At 46.0% G+C, this 17,595-nt stretch overlaps 1 protein-coding gene and 1 pseudogene across 6 annotated transcripts; one reads left to right on the top strand and one right to left on the bottom strand.

The window, feature by feature from the left end:
* The first annotated feature begins 2,936 nt into the window (after positions 1-2,936).
* YJU2B (YJU2 splicing factor homolog B) lies at positions 2,937-14,170 on the top strand. 5 transcript variants are annotated; one of them, XM_083421229.1, is made up of 10 exons: positions 2,937-3,392; positions 4,717-4,753; positions 6,366-6,419; positions 7,259-7,341; positions 7,582-7,637; positions 8,494-8,554; positions 9,466-9,608; positions 9,705-9,877; positions 10,658-10,796; positions 13,474-14,170. In XM_083421229.1, exons 2-10 carry the CDS (start codon positions 4,751-4,753, stop codon positions 13,881-13,883), a joined length of 1,122 nt encoding a protein of 373 aa, XP_083277355.1. In that variant the 5' UTR covers positions 2,937-3,392; positions 4,717-4,750; the 3' UTR covers positions 13,884-14,170. The 5 variants fall into 5 exon arrangements, with proteins under 5 accessions (XP_083277355.1, XP_083277353.1, XP_083277357.1 ...); XM_083421227.1 differs by lacking the exon at positions 2,937-3,392 and adding an exon at positions 3,438-3,710; XM_083421231.1 differs by lacking the exon at positions 2,937-3,392 and adding an exon at positions 3,534-3,555.
* LOC310668211 (translation machinery-associated protein 7-like) lies at positions 5,012-5,467 on the bottom strand (annotated as a pseudogene). Its single transcript has one exon. The product of its transcript is annotated as a translation machinery-associated protein 7-like (transcript).
* Positions 14,171-17,595: the final 3,425 nt, after the last annotated feature.

The raw sequence follows: 17,595 nt of genomic DNA, 5'->3' as shown, positions 1-17,595 counted from the left end.
CTCAGTGGAATAGGCAGCAATTCCTGCATGATGGGAGTGTTTGCTGAGAGACTGAGGTACTAAGTTCAACCAGAAAGCACTGGAGAGAGCATTTCTTGAGATGCAAGGAAGCCTGGTGGGCTGTCACTTGAACTTGCCTCTCAGTCAACACTGATGACACCCCTTTGGATGCCTGACCCTTCCTGTACCACCACCTTCAGACCCAACATGCTTGGATCTTCAGCCTTTCCTCTCGTTCCTCTTGAGTGGGCTGGCCTGCTCCCAGCGCCAAGAGTTTTCTTTTCTTGGACTTATGACACAAGCTTTCCCACATACTCCTTGCTGCTTGCAAAATCTGAAACCAGCCCTGAAGATCTGCCAAAGCAAATCATGCTCTTCAGGGGCAAAGGTTTAAATAGGCAGCTACTACTGATCTTCAGTTACTTTTGCTACAATAAAGGACAGCAGCACCCATCAAGTTGTTAGCAGGTTGGGGACGGCTGAAACGGATGTAACCTGGACTTTTATGAACTTGCCTCCCTCTCCCTAACTACCACCTCTGACTTGTCCACTTCATGCACTGCCCACATGACAGCTTGTGCCGTAATAAACCAGTTAGTCTCTTAAGAAGTCACAGCAATTTGTTTGATTTTACTATATGACCCCATTCAGCAGTTTCTTAAATAGGAGTCGTACTTTGAACTAAGTTGGGGTTGAAGCGCCAGCAATGTTGGCTCCAGCCACTGACTCACCCCTGTGTGTACCAAGAGGCTCAGGCAAAGGATCCCTTAACCAACTCTTCTCCAAGGTGAACAGTAAAAAGGTAAAGGGATGCTCATCTCACTTTACTGGCCGAGGGAGCCGGAGTACAGCTTCCGGGTCATGTGGCCAGCATGACTAAGCCGCTTCTGACGAACCAGAGCAGCACACGGAAACTCCATTTACCTTCCCACCGGAGCAGTACCTATTTATCTACTTGCACTTTTTGGGGCGTGCTTTCGAACTGCTAGGTTGGCAGGAACAGAGACCAAGCAACAGGAGCTCACCCTGTCGCGGGGATTTGAACCGCCAGCCTTCTGATCTGCAAGCCCTAGGCTCTGTGGTTTAGACCACAGCGCCACCTGTGTCACAGCACCTTAAATAGAGTCAGCCTCTTATACACCACAGTTCACATTTGCCTCTGCCTTGGTCCCTGAAATCTTACCACAATTCAACGAGGAGAAGAAAGGATGTATTTATTTTATTTTTTAAAACCTTTGCTTGTGTCTTGTAGTGGGTAGCTGAGGATGTGTTTGTATCTATGGTACTTTGTTGAACAAAGGTAGCTGTTCCCAGGCACAAGTTAAGGTGGTAGTTTTGGCCTTTAAAGCCTTATATGCTTTGGGACCACAAGCCTTTGGGATGATATGAAGGTCTGCTTTTGCTTGCATCCTACAGCAATAATGCAACAGGAATTTACACAATATAAAAGGGACCTGCCCGGCATCACAGTAAAAAAAATACTACCCATCCTCAACGGCCTGAGAAGCTGAGGTGTTAGAATACGCACAATGGTGGGCCTGGTGGGGGCTCCCCTGTAGAGGGCAGACCATAACAGAAGGAAAATGCCATTCCTACAGCCACCCAGAGTGGGACCTTGGATGTAGACTTGTGTTGCATGGACAGGAACACGTGAGAGAAGATGGTCCTCACATTATCTATGGCAGGCTTCTTCAACTTCAGCCCTCCAGATGTTTTGAGACTACAATTCCCATCATCCCTGACCACTGGTCCTGCTAGCTAAGGATCATGGGAGTTGTAGGCCAAAAACATCTGGAGGGCCGAGGTCGAGGAAGCCTGATCTATGGTGTGTGTGTATAGAGTGGGGAAGACGGAACAGCAATCCGTAGGCTGGGTGCAGTCCTCAGAGGATTCCCATCTGGACTGCAGGATCTATTCTTGGCTCCACCTTGTTCCTTAGTTCCCACGTGGACTGTGCAGGAAGGCACTTCTTGTTCTCCACAGACCAAAGCCAGCAGGGAAACTGCAGTTGCAGCAGTGGGTGGGAGGACCCAATCCAGATGAGGACCCTGATATGGAGGTTATGGGAGATTTAATCCCTTTATTTCCCTTCCCCAGCTGCAGTTCCAAACTGAACTGGGAGCCCTGCACTTGTACTTTTCATTTGGGAATTGGAACACCATTTGTTCCAATGCCACTTCTAGAGTTCTACTTGGAATGCAAATTCAACTGATTCAAACAAGCTCCCGCGGTTAGCTCACACCTACATTTGTGACTTAAATCTGCTGAGCTGCAACTCAAGACCTGTTGCGTCTCGAGTTACGAAAGCAGATTGTTCCTCCCTGGGAGAAGAGAGTTGAGCAACTCAGGATCCTCTAACAATGCAGAAGGCTTTCCCAGTACTGCTAATCTCTCCTGTCAAGTTTCTCATAACATGTTCACACACCACTGCCATCAGCAGTCTTGCACAAAATTGTCACTGGAGCCGTCAGACTGGTTTGATGTACTCTTACAACACATCCCCTAGAGAAGGCCATGACCTAATATCCTCATTTTGTGTTTCCTAGAGCCAAACAGTATAGGGCAAAGTGCAAGCCATACCAGGAGATAGCCTTGAAAGATCAAATTTTATTCAAAAGTCACTCCAGCTTTTTTTTGCTGCAGAGGGACATTTGGGATAAAAATGTTTTGGAATTAATAGTACAAATTAAAGTGAGGTCCCTCCTGCCCAAAATATGTAAAGCCGTAACACACACCACTTTGAACAGGCATGGTTTCTCCCAAAGCAACCTGTGAACTGTAGTTTGTTCAAAGTGCTGAGAGTTGTTAGGAAACCTAGAGCTACAATTTCCGGAATTCCCTGGGAAGAAGGATTGGCTGCCAAGCCACTCTGATAATTCTGAGCATGTCTGGAGCTAAGCCGGAAGCTGGAGTCAGGAAGACCAGTTCTGACACTTGAGGAACTCTGATATAAAAACAGCATCATTTTTATTTTGGAGACGAGAGAACCAATATCCTTGGATTAAAGCAGAGGCCCTAGCTTCCAGGCTGGTCTACAGAAACACAGATAATCCCACGAGAAAGTTTCTTGGCTTCTGCACTCCTTCAGATACTATATGCACAAAATGCTGTTTGTGAGCACTACCTATGAAACCTAGTGGTCTGCATTTGCAGAATGTCTGTTTTGCAGAGAACTGTAGCAAGCAATAACCACCCCCCCCCCAAAAAAAAACCCCAGGAAAAGGCAGAAGAAAAGGTGCATTTGCAGCGAAATCTGCAGCACGAAGAGGAGTGTCTTTTGTCTCAATGCTGGCAGCCGGAGAAGCTGGCAGCACCTCGAACAAGCCCCTCGGCTCGCCTCATATCTCTCCCGGCTGCCTGAGAGGGAAGAGCTTCCTGGGCTCCATTCGCAAGTAAGAACTGGAGGGGAAACGGATTTTGCATTTCCCAGCGCGGACAGTTCCAAGGCGGGCGGCTTGCCGTGGGGCTTCGGCGGCGGAGGCCCGGCTCAGGAAGCTCCGCTAGCAAGGAGAGCCCCCTTTCGTCCCCAGGCCGGCCTCTCGCCCTCAGCCTCCGGCACTTGGGGAGGGGAAAGGCAGCCGGCCAGGCAGGCAGGCAGGCAGGCTCCTCCCCGGGAAAGAGGGCAGGATCCGGCGCCGGGCGCGCGCTGATGAGGCAGCCCGGAGGAGGCGGAGCAGGCGGCGGGAGAAGGAAGCCGGAGCGGCGGCGAGGTCGGTGGGGGGTTCGGCCGCCCGGTTTCCCCGGCGCCCTAGAGCCTCAGGGAGCGCCGGAGAAAGGCCGGGCACGGGGCGGCAGATACCATCATTATTATTATTATTATTATTATTATTATTATTATTATTATTATTATTATTTTATACCCCGCCTTTTTCTGATTGGGACTCGAGGCGGCTTTCAGATAAGACCAGATTAAAAGCATACCTGGCACAGAAACGGGCGTGTGGGTGAAAGTGGGGGACCCCCCTCACCAGTTGGCAGGCCCTTTGAGCGAGGTCCTGACAGAGCCGGCCCACCCCTGAGGCAAGGTGAGGCGACGGCCTCAGGCGGCAGGATCCCCAGGGGCAGCAGATCTCCGATGAAGATCTTTATTCCCCGTTGTTTCCCCCGATAGAGATCTTTCCTCGCCCCTTCTTCCCTGGCAGGGAAGGGGGCACCCTTTTGTGGTCGCCTCAAGACCTGAATCTCTGTGCATGTCTCTGCGTGGGTTTATTTCCTAACGTTGATGGTTTAGAAAAAGAAGGAGAAAGAGGAATCCCGGCCACCCTCGAAGCAGCATAATATGCCCGCTCGAGATGTATTTCAGTGTTTCAGCACTTTGCCAGGCCCAGGCGGCAACAGTCCGTGGTTAAGAAATATTTATAAGCACTTTCTTAAGAAAAAGAGAGAGAGGTGTGTTGTAATACCATGGCAGGACTCTTTGGTGGTGTGTGCCCACATATAGTCTACCTTATAGCCAGTGGTTTATTTCTGAAGAAGCAATCAGCCTTGGCAAGAAGAATGTGGCCTAGAAGTGCTTAGCAGAGAAAGGCACTTTGCACACACTCAGAGGCACACTGTTACTACTGGCCATGGAGGAAATGGGGTGTTAGAGAGAACAAAGGTTCTGGAGCTTGAGAGTAGGTGGCTGCTGCTTTGGGCTCTCCAAAGAGTGATGCTGCTTGTGCCTCTCCTCTCTGGGAATATCGTAGGAATAACTTTCTCCTGCTCTTCTCTTAGGCCATTCCAGCTGTTCAGCTAGACTTCTTTCATCATGGTGAGTACATGGGGTGTTTTGTAGCACATCCACAAGGTTGTTTCCCCCCAAACACAGTGCTTGAACTGCAACAGGGTAAGCACAACACTTTCATGAGATGCTGCAGTTGTGTGTTTTTCAGCAGCATGTATCTAGCCTCCTATAGAGAAACCAGCTCACACAAACACGCTTCTGTAGGAGGCTGACCTGACTACACACTTATTTATGGCCATGTGTGCTCCTGGGATGGGTGCTGCTGTGTTTGGTTTGTTTTTAACCAAAAAAAAAAAGGCCAATTATTTTGTTTGAACAAAATGTACGTAGGTGCTCAAATTAATGTTTCCCACAACATCAGCCTGGAAATCCATTCTCTTGCCAAGCATCCAATGAGAGTGAATGCTTTTCTTGCCCTGTAGTCTCATCAATCTGCTACTTTTTACCAGATTTCTTAATCCCACCAGTAAGTGGGCCCTTTCCAGCTGCTTTTGCCTTCAGCTCAATGACTTTCTTTTGCTCCTACTTTTGTTTTTGCTTGAACGCTTTGTCTCCCTCATCCATTTCCTTTACTTGCTTCTTGGGCTGTTTCAAGGGTTCCTTCTTGCCGCCGTCCCATTCTGACATGATGCTGCTGCCTTGCTTGCTTCTCCCCGACCCCACAGGTGCTGCTGTTAAATGTGAACTGGTCCTTAACTGCAAGGGTAACTTGAAGCTTATGTCCTGGGGTAGCTCTCCATACACTGGTCTTTTGGTCGACAAAACAGAAGTTTAAATGCAATAATTACCCGTGGGGGCTGGTTCACATTTGGCTGCAACTTCCCTGCTAGCACCTTGGGACTGCATAAGGCTGTGTTTCTATGGAGCTGCTGTTAGTTTGAGTATTTGGACACAATGGCATCCCTGTGTATTCCTACACACACACACACCTCCTGCAGACATGCTGATGGAACAGTTAGTGTTGGTCTGGCTTAGATGGCTCCTGACATTCCCAAGGTGCCTACGTGTGGACTGTCATCAAGTGACAACTGGCCTGAACCAACAGCTGTTGCTTGAACAATGTGACTGCTTGGATAAGGCCACTGAAATGGGACGGTGGCGGTGGGGGTTTGCTGAAAGCGTGGCTTAGCTATTATGATAGCTAAATAGAACCTCCATGTTAGTAGATGGGACAACTTTGTATACCAGTTGCCGGGGGGCAGGAAGACAATGTGGTAAATCTGTTAACCTTCATGCATGACTTTTGGAACCCCATGCATCCCCATAGGCATCTGGTTGGTCAGCAGGGTGCTGGTCCAAAGAGACTTTGAATCTCACAAAGGAGAGGGTTCTCTTCTGCAATCTGGGGAAGAAATGAGCCAACTGCTTTGCTTATTGGAGTCACCATGCTGTGACTCTTACCTGATGGCCACCTTCCCATATGTGACCCCTTGAGCTGAGCAGAAGGGGACCTGTGCTCTGGGCTAGGAGGAAGCAAGCAGGCAAAACTAGTATACAGGGTCCACTTCCAAACACCTGCAAAACAGCTCTTACCGCCGCCAAAAAAACCTGCTTGTATTTGCAGAGTTTTCATACACATTTAATTGCTTGAGGTGTTATTGAGCAACGGGATTCTAATGCTGTCATTGGTTATTTACAGGGGGAAAGAAAAGGAGTCAATAAGTATTACCCACCCGATTTTGATCCAGCCAAGGTAAGAGAGCAATTGAGGGTTCCAAGGGAAATTCAGGGTTTCAAGTTGTGTGCTGTCTGTGTGCATTTTTTGTTTTCTGTATTACAAGATAAGTTCCATGGGGAGAGGTTGTGTGTATCTAGTAGTTATAGCAAGGAATCAGTTTTTGAATTGCCTGGAAGGGTTTTACTGAGCTGAAACAGACACAAGTCTGCAAGCCAGGTTTTCTGGGTGCTGCCTTCAACTGAGCAGACCTGCCTCCATTGAGTGGTCTTGTCCACATGCGAGAGTGGTTCAGGATCTCACATGTTTGGGAGATCTGGCCTCACTGGCGATCCTGTTCCCCACACCAGGTCTACTCTAGGTATGATACAACCCAATGTAATTTACTGCTCTTGCCTGCTTCATAAATAAGCATTGAGATGATAGTAATACGTTCAGTGTAAAATGAAGAATGTATTTCTAAAAAAGCAATTAGATTTCTGCAGAATTATTTTTCTGTTGACAAATGGAAAACTTGAATAAGAACAAAGGATAAAAATAAAATGTGATAAAAGACCATACGAAAGTGATAATTAATCCTAGAACAGGCCCATTTTTAATTTTGCTGCTGCATCACACTGTTGACTCATGTTAAGCTTGTGGTCTGCTAAGACCCCTATATCCTTTTCGCATCTCATATTTGTTCATCTGGTTATTCCTGCCTAAGTGCAGGTAAGTCTAAAAAATCCTGGTTTTCCCTGGAATGGACAATGTCATAGGGGTACATAAATTGTCATCGGACGAAGGCCGTAGAGTCATGACTGGTACTGGACTTTGTATATAAGAAGTTGAGCATCTTCTCTTCTCATTTTTTGCAGCATGGCTCCCTTAATAAATACCGCAACAGCCATCCGCTACGGGAAAGAGCTCGTAAACTCTCCCAGGGTATCCTCATCATCAGGTAAGGACACTTAGATGCAATCCTTAGCATGCCAGGGCACCTTGGAGTTGAGTCCTTATTACGTGGTGCTCTTTGTAGGGGGGCATAGGAAACTGTCTGGGGCCTGCCCATTAGGGGAGGACCAGCTCTACGCTAGTCAATTTGCATGTGGACATCAAACAGGGCTTGCTTTTCTGCTAGCTGAAGTGGTCGGGTGCCTCTGCTGCCTATAGTGAATGTCCCTTGGCTGTTCTTTCCTAGGTTTGAGATGCCTTATAATATCTGGTGTGATGGCTGCCAGAATCACATTGGCATGGGTAAGTGTGGAAGGTGGCTGGTGTTGAGGCCATCCCTTATATACATAGACAGCTAATAGGAGCTTGAATGTGGTGAGAGGGGCTTGTTTGAAGGTAGTGGAATTTTGCGGCAGGAGCTATGTACAGCAAAGAGGAACCTTGTTTGTCGGATCTCCATTTGGTAATTCTGAAAGCCTCCTGTTTTGTCTTGCTTTTTTGCTGCTAGGTGTGACTGAGTACTTCTCACCTCTTGGGGACTAGTGCTTCAGGGTAGGTCAGGAAGAAACCTGAGAAGGAAGGGTTGCACACCAGGAGGCCAGTAGGAGTCATAAGGTCAACTGTTGCTAGTTAGAATAAGAGAAATGGGATTTTATATCTCTTGAGGTCTGTTCTCACCACTGAGAAGATGGGAGTGATGGGTCTAATAGATAAAAGAAGGAGTTAAAAGTCCTGGAAGCTGGAACAGAAGCTGCATTCTGATTATGTGCCCCTATGTAGGTCAGGGATGGAGAACCTGTGACCTGTGTGGCGTTAGACTATGTCTAGACTGCCATCAGCCTCAGCCAGCATGGCCGATGGTCAATTATGATGAGAGTTGGACATTTGGAGTGCCACAAGTTCTCAGCTCCTAGTCTAGTAAATAAAACGGGGGTTAGGGATTCTGGAAGTCAAAATATCTGGGACACTTTCATTGTCTCAGCATTGTCCTGCCGTTTTGGTAATTAAGGTAAAGGTTTTTCAAAGGGCGTGGCATAAATGTTTTAAAATGAATAAATCAGTCATTGTTGGTAATGATAAGATTCCAGGGTGGCGTTGAGTGATCAGGAAATCGGAGGCAGGAATGTACAAATTCTACTCTTCCCTCTGCTGGCTGCAGGTGTTCGCTACAATGCTGAGAAGAAGAAGGTTGGCAACTACTACACAACCCCCATCTACAGGTGGGTGCTGCGAGGGCTCTTGTTGTCTTTACTGGTGCTCTTGGCCAGGATGAGTTGGGCAGTGTGCGCATCAAGTGGACGCTCAGGTCTGGCAAAGGCAAGAGGCAACTGGCTGGTGTTTAGGTAATCTGTACCCATGTTTCCCATCTCCACTTCCAGTGGAAGATCAAGAAAAACAGCATGCTGTGCGAACTGTCTGATTTGTGTAACTCCACATGCTTGCTTGTGAATCGTAGAGTGGAGGGGCCTTTCCTTTAGGTCCAACCCCCTGTTGGTGGAGGAAATCCAGAGTGGTTGTCCTGCTAGAAAACATCCAAGTGAGGCAGTGTCCACTACCACTGTGTAATTAGCTGCATCAACCTTTCTTCATGTGGACTTCTTTCCCATAATGCTGATTGTCCTTGTTGTCCTCCTCTGCACCCATTCTGATTGGTCCAAGTCTGCTAGCCATGGGGCGAGACCAGAAGCTCTGTGGCACTATCCGCTTAGCTGGGTGCCCTGCTCAGTCGTCTTCTCCTTCCGGCTTGTAGCCATGAAAAAATAAACACAACCACAGCAAGGGACTTCCTTATCTGTACTGTGGCTTCCCAAAAACCCACAAACAATAAAAATAAATTTAATAATCATAATCGGACACAATAGAATCAGCTGCTTAGCTCTGCTCAGCAGCCATCGGCCTTTTGAAAGAGGCAGCTTTTCATCCTCTAAAACACTGTAGAACCAGAAAACAGAGTTGCCTCATGTGTTGCAGGGACCAACAACCATAAAGAACATGTCCCCCTACAGGGACACAAAGATTGTAGGGGGAAAGGTGGAAGGTCAGTACAGGGTTCTGTGTGACAGTAGGAGGCCCTTTTTTTTCTGAACGTCTTCCATTCATGGCCACAACATCTGCTGAACTTGCCTTCTAGGTTCCGTATGAAATGTCACCTTTGCCCCAACCACATTGAGATGCAGACGGACCCAGCCAACTGTGATTATGTCATTGTTAGCGGTGCCCGGCGCAAGGAAGAGCGCTGGGATGTGGAAGCGAATGAGCAGATAGTGGCCACAGGTGAGCCTACGGAGCTATGCCCATCCTGCCGTTGGGGTGCTTGAGGATTCCTCCGGCTTGGCCTGGCCCGGCCTAATGTTTGTATCTGCCTCTCAGCCCATGAGGAGAAGCAGAAGCTGGAGACAGATCCCATGTATCGGTTGGAGCATGGCTCAAAGGATCAGAGCAAGCTACAGCGAGCCCTCCCCACCCTGCAGAACATCCAAGAGGCTCAGAGCGCCTGGAAAGATGACTTTGCGCTCAACAGCCGCCTTCGCCGGAAATTCAGGGTAAGCAGATGTTGAGGTGGGAGGGTTCGTCTTTGTGGCCCTAGAACAAATGAAGGCAGGGTGAGATTCCAACTGTGTTCCTAGTAATATATTTACTTAAGACTGTCAGCCACATAATAACTCTTAGAGGTTTAACCATGTGCCTTTCAACTAATCAATTGATTTAATTTAAACAAAAGTGCATATTGTTTCATAATAAAAAGTCCCACGAGAAATGAATGGATTCAGCCTGTGACGCAACACCCACTTACTCAGGAGTAAGCTCCATTGAACTGGGTGGGACTTACTTCTGAGTAGACATGTATAGAATTGCTCCGTAAAAAAATTTAATAGCTTGCCTACTTGCATTCTTATCTTAGTCATTTGCATTTTAGTGTGCTATCTTTATGGATATTTGGGTTTCTTTTTTTAATTATTTTTTAATATGAGCAATACCAAATCCAATAAGCATAGGCAGAACAAGAATTATTCAATGGAGAAAAGCAATTTGTATTGTAGAATGAACTTCCATAAAGCTTCCCTGTCTGGTATCCTGGAGTTATTTTTTTATTAATTAACCAGGCAGGAGCATATTTATATGGCTGGATTAAAGTTTGTATCCCTATTTTTATTTTATTTATTAACTAAGCTCCTCCAAGACAACTGGATGCAGTGGATTTAAAAATGCTTATTCCTGTCTTGCTAGTCCTTGGCCTGTGTTTTAGTTTTCCCCCTCCCCAACCTCCTTTCTGATGTGGATTTCTCTTTTTTTGTCTCTGTTTCTCCCTTTCCTACGCATAGGAAGAAAAGAAAGTCCTGCAAGAGGAGGAGAAGAAAGATCTGGCCCTGCAGTCAAAAGCAAGCCTGAGCATCCCGCTTGTGAGAGAGTCTGACGAAGACCGCCATCTGGCGGCGCTGCTCAAGTACCAGAGCCTTGGCTGTACGTGAAGCCTTAGCTGCTGGGTTTTTTTTTGGAGGGCTGGAAGAAAAAGGAGGAAGGATAGGGCTTCTGCAGCCTGAAGTGTGCTGTGCAAAGGCCCAACACCATTGTTGGCAGCACAAAACAGATGACCTTCTGTTGAAATCGGGATTCAAGGAGAAGGCTCCCATTGCTGCCCCACTCATGTCCTTGCACACCCCTTCCCCCACAAAGCCCTTAGAGCTCCAGGTCTTGCCGCACAAAGCATCTGACTCCTTTCCTGACGGATTCTTCCACAAAGGTTTCAAAAGAAACAACTGGCAAACCCTCACAATCAAGCTAGGTTGCTAGGCTACAGTATTCGTTATGTACTAAAACAAGAGATAGTGATGTCATGTGCATTGTATAATTTACGTTTTTCACATGTGCAGACTTTGTCTCACCTGCCATTGCCCCACAACGGCTGTAGTTGTCAGAAACTCACCCTTCCCTGCTTTCTGGTGACTCCTAGATCCTGGTTGGAGAACCGCTGAACTTGGGCCACAATACAAAGATACTCATAACGGTGCAGGCACTGGGCGGTCAGACAGACCAGTCTCAAGACATTATAGCTGCATCAGATTACAGTGGTGCCCCGCAAGACGAATGCCTCGCAAGACGGAAAACCCGCTAGACGAAAGGGTTTTCCGTTTTTCAATGCACTTCACAGGACGAATTTCTCTATGGGCTTGCTTCGCAAGATGAAAATGTCTTGCGATTCCTGGGGGGTTTTTTTTCGCTCCCCACCCCCTTTTTCTAAGGCACTAAGCTGCTAATAGCCTTTTAGCAGCTAATCCGCTAATCCCTTAAGCCTTTAATAGCCGCTAATCCGCTAATAGGGTTGCTTCGCAAGACGAAAAAACCGCTAGACGAAGAGACTCGCGGAACGGATTCTTTTCGTCTTGCGAGGCACCACTGTATTTTATGCTTCAAAATCCCCTGTAGCATTGGAGAGGATGCTGAGGTGCCAGCTACCCATAGCTCAGTGGTAGAGCACATTCCCAACGTGCAAGAGGTCCGAGGTTCATTTCCCCGCCCCCAGCATCTCTTAGTTAAAAAACAGGATCAAGTTGCAGTTGGTGGGAAAGACTTGTCGTCAGCTAGATGGACCAATAATCTGATTTGGTGTAACACAGCTTCCGATATTCCTGTTGCAATGCACACAGTACCATTTTCAGTTATGTAATAGTGCAGCTTGCATGGAAATTGCTTTTCAATGGAAAACGGCAGGTGATTTGATGTTGAAATGTTGGCTTGACAGTGTGCAATGTGGCATTATCTGAGAGGTTGATGCAAATTGTCCCATTGAGACAATTTTGACTGCTGGGTTCCCTTTTCTATTGTACATAAATGGGACTTTGCCAGTTTGTTCTTTCCCCAATCAACAGGTTTCTCAATGGAGAGGCTGGCTTACACAGAGGACAAATTATGCATAGAATCATAGAATTGTAGAGTTGGAAGGAACACCAAGGGTCATCTAGTCCAACCCCCTGAAATGCAGGAATCTCAGCTAAAGCATCCATGACATCGTTATTATGCAGCATGCAATTCAGTTGGTTATATGTATCTTGTTTTTTGCTTGCTTTTTTGCAATGCAGTGTCTTACTTTGTACTAATTCCCCACCCATTTTTAACTTGGTTTCTTGTATGTTCTTCTGTAAAAATTATATTATATTATATTATATTATATTATATTATATTATATTATATTATATTATATTATATTATATTATATTATAATAATATTATAATATTATAATATTATTATATTATATTACATTATAATATTATTATTATATTATATTATATTATATTATATTATATTATTGTATTATATTATATTAATTACTGTATTTTTTGCTCTATAAGACTCACTTTTTCCCTCCTAAAAAGTAAGGGGAAATGTGTGTGCGTCTTATGGAGCGAATGCAGGCTGCACAGCTATCACAGAAGCCAGAACAGCAAGAGGGGTTGCTGCTTTCACTGTGCAGCGATCCCTCTTGCTGTTCTGGCTTCTGAGATTCAGAATATTTTTTTTCTTGTTTTCCTCCTCCAAAAACTAGGTGCGTCTTGTAGTCTGGTGCGTCTTATAGAGAGAAAAATACGGTATATTACCGTAATTTTTGCTCCATAAGACTCACTTTTTCCCTCTTAAAAACTAAGCGGAAATGTCTGTGCGTCTTACGGAGCAAATGTGTGGTCCCTGGGGCTGGGGGACGGACGGACCCGGGCTTCCCCCACCAGCCCTGCAAGCTCCGGGAGCGGAGGCAAGGCTGCACGCAACCTTGCCGCTGCTCCCCGACCTGTTCCGCGGCTAAAAACAAATCCAAGTGAGCGAGCGGGATCCATCCCACTCGCTGCCTTGGCTTCTGCCAAAGCCGCGGGCAACCTCTCTGGCCGGGCTTCCCCTGACAGCCCCAGAAGCCTGTCTGCTGCTCTTTGGGGCTGGGCGGGGGGTTGGGGGGGAATAAGATTTTTTTTCTTGATCCCCCCCCCCCCCCGCCCTAAAAACTAGGTGCGCCTTATGGTCCTGTGCACCCTATGGAGCGAAAAATACGGTAATTAATATATTAATAACAGTATATTAATAAAACATAATAAAATATAATTTGAAATAAAAACAAAAATGGTAATGATAACCTGTTCTCTCTCCATCCAGCTTATGAAGACAAACAGAAGCAAAAACGCAGTGAGATCGTTGAGCGCCCATGGTTCTCATCTGCCCAGGTCTCAAGCCCCAAAGCCAATGACACCCTGAAAAAGCTGGCACTCTCGGGGAAATCCCCAGCTGGAAAGCCACCCGTAGCAATGAACGACCTGGGTGTTGTGCGTCGGAAATCCAGGGATAGGGAACGAGCTTCAGCCGAAGAGGAGAGTGAGGCTTCAGATCCCACATCATGTGTTAACACGCAGGACCAGGACAGTACAGTGGAGAAAGTGTCCCTTGACTCTCTCACGGGGCCTGAAGTGGGCTCCCAAAAGGCTGAAGGAAGCCCCCTATCCCATTTTGCTACCTCTCTTGTTGCAGATTATTCTGACTCTGCGTCTGATCCTGAAGCTGAACTGTGAACAGAGTTTTGTGGCTCTGGATAGAATGGGACTGGATCCGATGTACAAATTGTCACTCCCCTCCCAAACCAACAAAAGACTGTGCAGTTGTTATGCCTATCAGTTGAATGTCTGAATAGGGGTGTGTGTGTGTGTGTGTGAGTGTGTGTGTGTGTCTGCCCGCCCTTGGGAGTTCCATTTTGTTGCCTTTCCTTGAGCTATTTGCACCTGTGCCCCTGGTTATTTAAGCATGACCCCTTCCTTGTTTTGTCCAACATACCACAAAATAAACACAGCTATCCCTATAACCCTGCCTCTTTTGTCCTGACCAAAGTCTTGACAGCTGCACACATAGAATCATAGAATCGGAAGGGACCGCGAGGGTCATCTAGTCCAACCCCCCTGCAGTGCAAGAATCTTTTGCCCAACTTGGGGTTTGAACGCATGACCCTGAGATTAAGAATCTCATGCTCTACTGACTCAGCTATCCATAGCTGAACCCACCAACCTGGGTTTGCGGTGAAAAGGAAAGAAGCTGAAAGCAGGCATCTTTGTATGTATACACGTAAAGCGTTAAAGCCTTTTGAAATCATCTATTTCTAAAACTGGGATTCCACACATGGCACCTGTTGGCTCTGTGGCACTCCCAGACACCTCCCATTTTTGTTTGAATGATGGGTTTCTTTTCTTATGCTCTTCAGAGGGGTTGCCTTCCTGCTATTGGGAGGTGGAGGGGTTGAACATTGTCAACTTTTCTGTCAAATGGGTATTTTGAGGTGCCTGATTTTCCAGATATGCCCCGGGCCCAAAAAGATCGGGGACTCCTCCATTAGACCCGTATTTTGAAACCGGGATAGATATTTGCTGTTGGGAAGAGCATGGGCTCCCATAGCTGTGCCAGAAATGGGCATCTGGTGAAATGGCTCAAAATCCAAACCCCTTGTCCACACTTGTATGAACCCCAATCTGCCCACAAAGGTTATGTTCACAATGTTGTTGTTGTTTAGTCGTGTCCGACTCTTTGTGACCCCCTGGACCAGAGCACGCCAGGCACTTCTGTCTTCCACTGCCTCCCGCAGTTTGGTCAAACTCATGTTTGTAGCTTCGAGAACACTGTCCAACCATCTCGTCCTCTGTCGTCCCCTTCTCCTTGTGCCCTCAATCTTTCCCAACATCTGGGTCTTTTCCAGGGAGTCTTCTCTTCTCATGAGGTGGCCAAAGTACTAGAGCCTCAGTTTCAGGATCTGTCCTTCCAGTGAGCACTCAGGGCTGATTTCCTTCAGAATGGATGCGTTTGATCTTCTTGCAGTCCATGGGACTCTCAAGAGTCTCCTCCAGCACCATAATTCAAAAGCATCAATTCTTCGGCGATCAGCCTTCTTTATGGTCCAGCTCTCACTTCCATACATCACTACCGGGAAAACCATGGCTTTAACTATACGGAGCTTTGTTGGCAAGGTGATGTCTCTGCTTTTTAAGATGCTGTCTAATGTTCACATTAGTGGCTTGAAATGCAGCAAGGCGATTTCCCCCTGCTTCATTTCAAGCCGCATTTGTGTGGAGTTATTCACATAAGAGAGGGGTGGGAATGTCTTTGCAACATGCATCATCGCCTTTTCTGTTTCCCCATCCTTGCATCCCTCCTGGAACTCCTGTTCGTTATGCTGTCATCTGCACTTGCGTGTTTACAGGTATCTGTTAACTCCACAACCCAGCTTTCTAATTGAAGCTGGTTTGAGAGAAAAACACATCAAACATCTGTATTTGTCAAGAAATCTAATCAATGTGGATTGTGGCTACTAGCACTGTGTGAATGCGGCTTCAAAAATAAGTAGTGGGAGTGCACTGGATGCAGAGGAAGTAGCAATGTGAAATCATTTTTAATTGATTTTACAAGTACAAAGTTATAAAAATCCAAATATAAATCCATATACAGAGATTCCTCCGAATCTCACAACTTTTAAAACTGCATATTCCTCCAAATTCTATTATATCAGTCCATATTATCCGTGGTAATTATTACACTACAAGTGAAATTAAAATCATGTCAATGTTTCCATCTGCTTTCAGTGGTCTCCTAAATAAAATTTCCCCCATTCTTTTATGAAGTTTCTGTCTTCTTGGTTTCTGAGTTTTCCAGGCAGTTTTGTCATTTCAGCGTAGTCCCTCAGCTTGGTTTGCCAATCCTCTCTTGTCTTCTTTCCATCTCTGGGCTGGTAGGGTGGCTGTTGTTTCCTACATAAAGGAGGAAGTAGCAATGTGAATATACCCAAAGTTAAAATATGTGCTTCCACACATAGGAATGTGAGCAGAGGCATGGCCTGATGTCAGCACAAAACTCTTCTGATTTAAATTCCTAATCTTTGAGGTCAGAAACATGTACAGTGGTACCTCAGGTTAAGTACTTAATTCGTTCCGCAGGTCCGTACTTAACCTGAAACTGTTCTTAACCTGAAGCACCACTTTAGGTAATGGGGCCTCCTGCTGCTGCCGCGCAGCCGGAGCACAATTTCTGTTCTCATCCTGAAGCAAAGTTCTTAACCTGAAGCACTATTTCTGGGTTAGCGGAGGCTGTAACCTGAAGCGTATGTACCCTGAAGCGTATGTAACCCGAGGTACCACTGTACCTTTTGCTTTATTTAAAATTGAAGAGCCATGGTGCTCTGGATTACATAACAGAAGCCAAACTTCATGGTACAAAATGAGCCAACAGTGCTACAGATTCCAAACCCATAGCTTGCTGTGTCTCTTAATGTGTTTTTGAATCATAGAATCATAGAGTTGGAAGAGACCACAAGGGCCATCGAGTCCAACCCCCTGCCAAGCAGGAAACACCATCAGAGCACTCCTGACATATGGTTGTCAAGCCTCTGCTTAAAGACCTCCAAAGAAGGAGACTCCACCACACTCCTTGGCAGCAAATTCCACTGTGGAACAGCTCTTACTGTTTTTGATATGCACGGATACAAGATCAACATAGACAAGCTGTGGGGGGCATCCTAGACCTTAGCTGTGGGAATGTCTGGCTGTGCCACAAAATCAACCATTAATACAAAGTGACTGCTATTTGAGGCTGAGTCAAAAACCACATTAAAGGTATTTATGAAAGATAGGGAATAGTTACAGGATGGAATCAAGTGGAATTTATTTTTCCCCTACCCTATCTTCAACTTTGGGGTACAGCACAACAGAAGAAAAGACCAAATCAATTTATTAAGCATAGCATTTATCAAAATTGAATTAAACCAATTAAAACAACATTAGAACCTCCCCCAACCTCTAGTGGCTTAATTCCAGCCTCTTTAAAGTTGGTAAAGTAACTCGTGCATGGTTTTTTGGTAACGAATTTTGTTATTCCGTTTCATAATGTATATAAAACAGAACAATTATAACAACAAAACTGAAATAGGCACGTAGAATGAGTGCAGCTGCACATGGGTTAAAAACAAAGTCCAAGTAAAGACTATCAATGTGATCAGATCAAGCATAGGATATCAAGATTTGCCAGGCTTGTGACAAGAAAAAAAAAGCTCCGGATTTTCACTTTATGAAATAATAATAATAATAATAATAATAATAATAATAATAATAATAATAATAATAAATCGTTTGTGGCTTGAGCCAGGATCCTGCCAAAAAGCTGGCCTAGTTTCATGAAAAGAGCAGCCTGCGTAGCTGCCTTCCCCTCGCTGCCTGAGCACGAGGAGGCGCGCGCCCTGCCGGCCTTTTCCGG

This window comes from Podarcis tiliguerta, assembly GCF_965153285.1.
Source record: "Podarcis tiliguerta genome assembly, chromosome: 17".
NCBI lineage: Eukaryota > Metazoa > Chordata > Lepidosauria > Squamata > Lacertidae > Podarcis > Podarcis tiliguerta.
The sequence above is the reverse complement of the archived record's forward strand: the minus strand, read 5'-3'. Positions and strand labels throughout refer to the sequence as shown.

What these genes read in the sequence shown, in the direction of transcription:
- YJU2B (XM_083421229.1), top strand. An exon ending in GCCTTCGCCGGAAATTCAGG is followed by an intron (nt 9,878 to 10,657) that starts GTAAGCAGATGT and finishes TCCTACGCATAG; the next exon opens with GAAGAAAAGAAAGTCCTGCA. An exon ending in CAAGTACCAGAGCCTTGGCT is followed by an intron (nt 10,797 to 13,473) that starts GTACGTGAAGCC and finishes CTCTCCATCCAG; the next exon opens with CTTATGAAGACAAACAGAAG.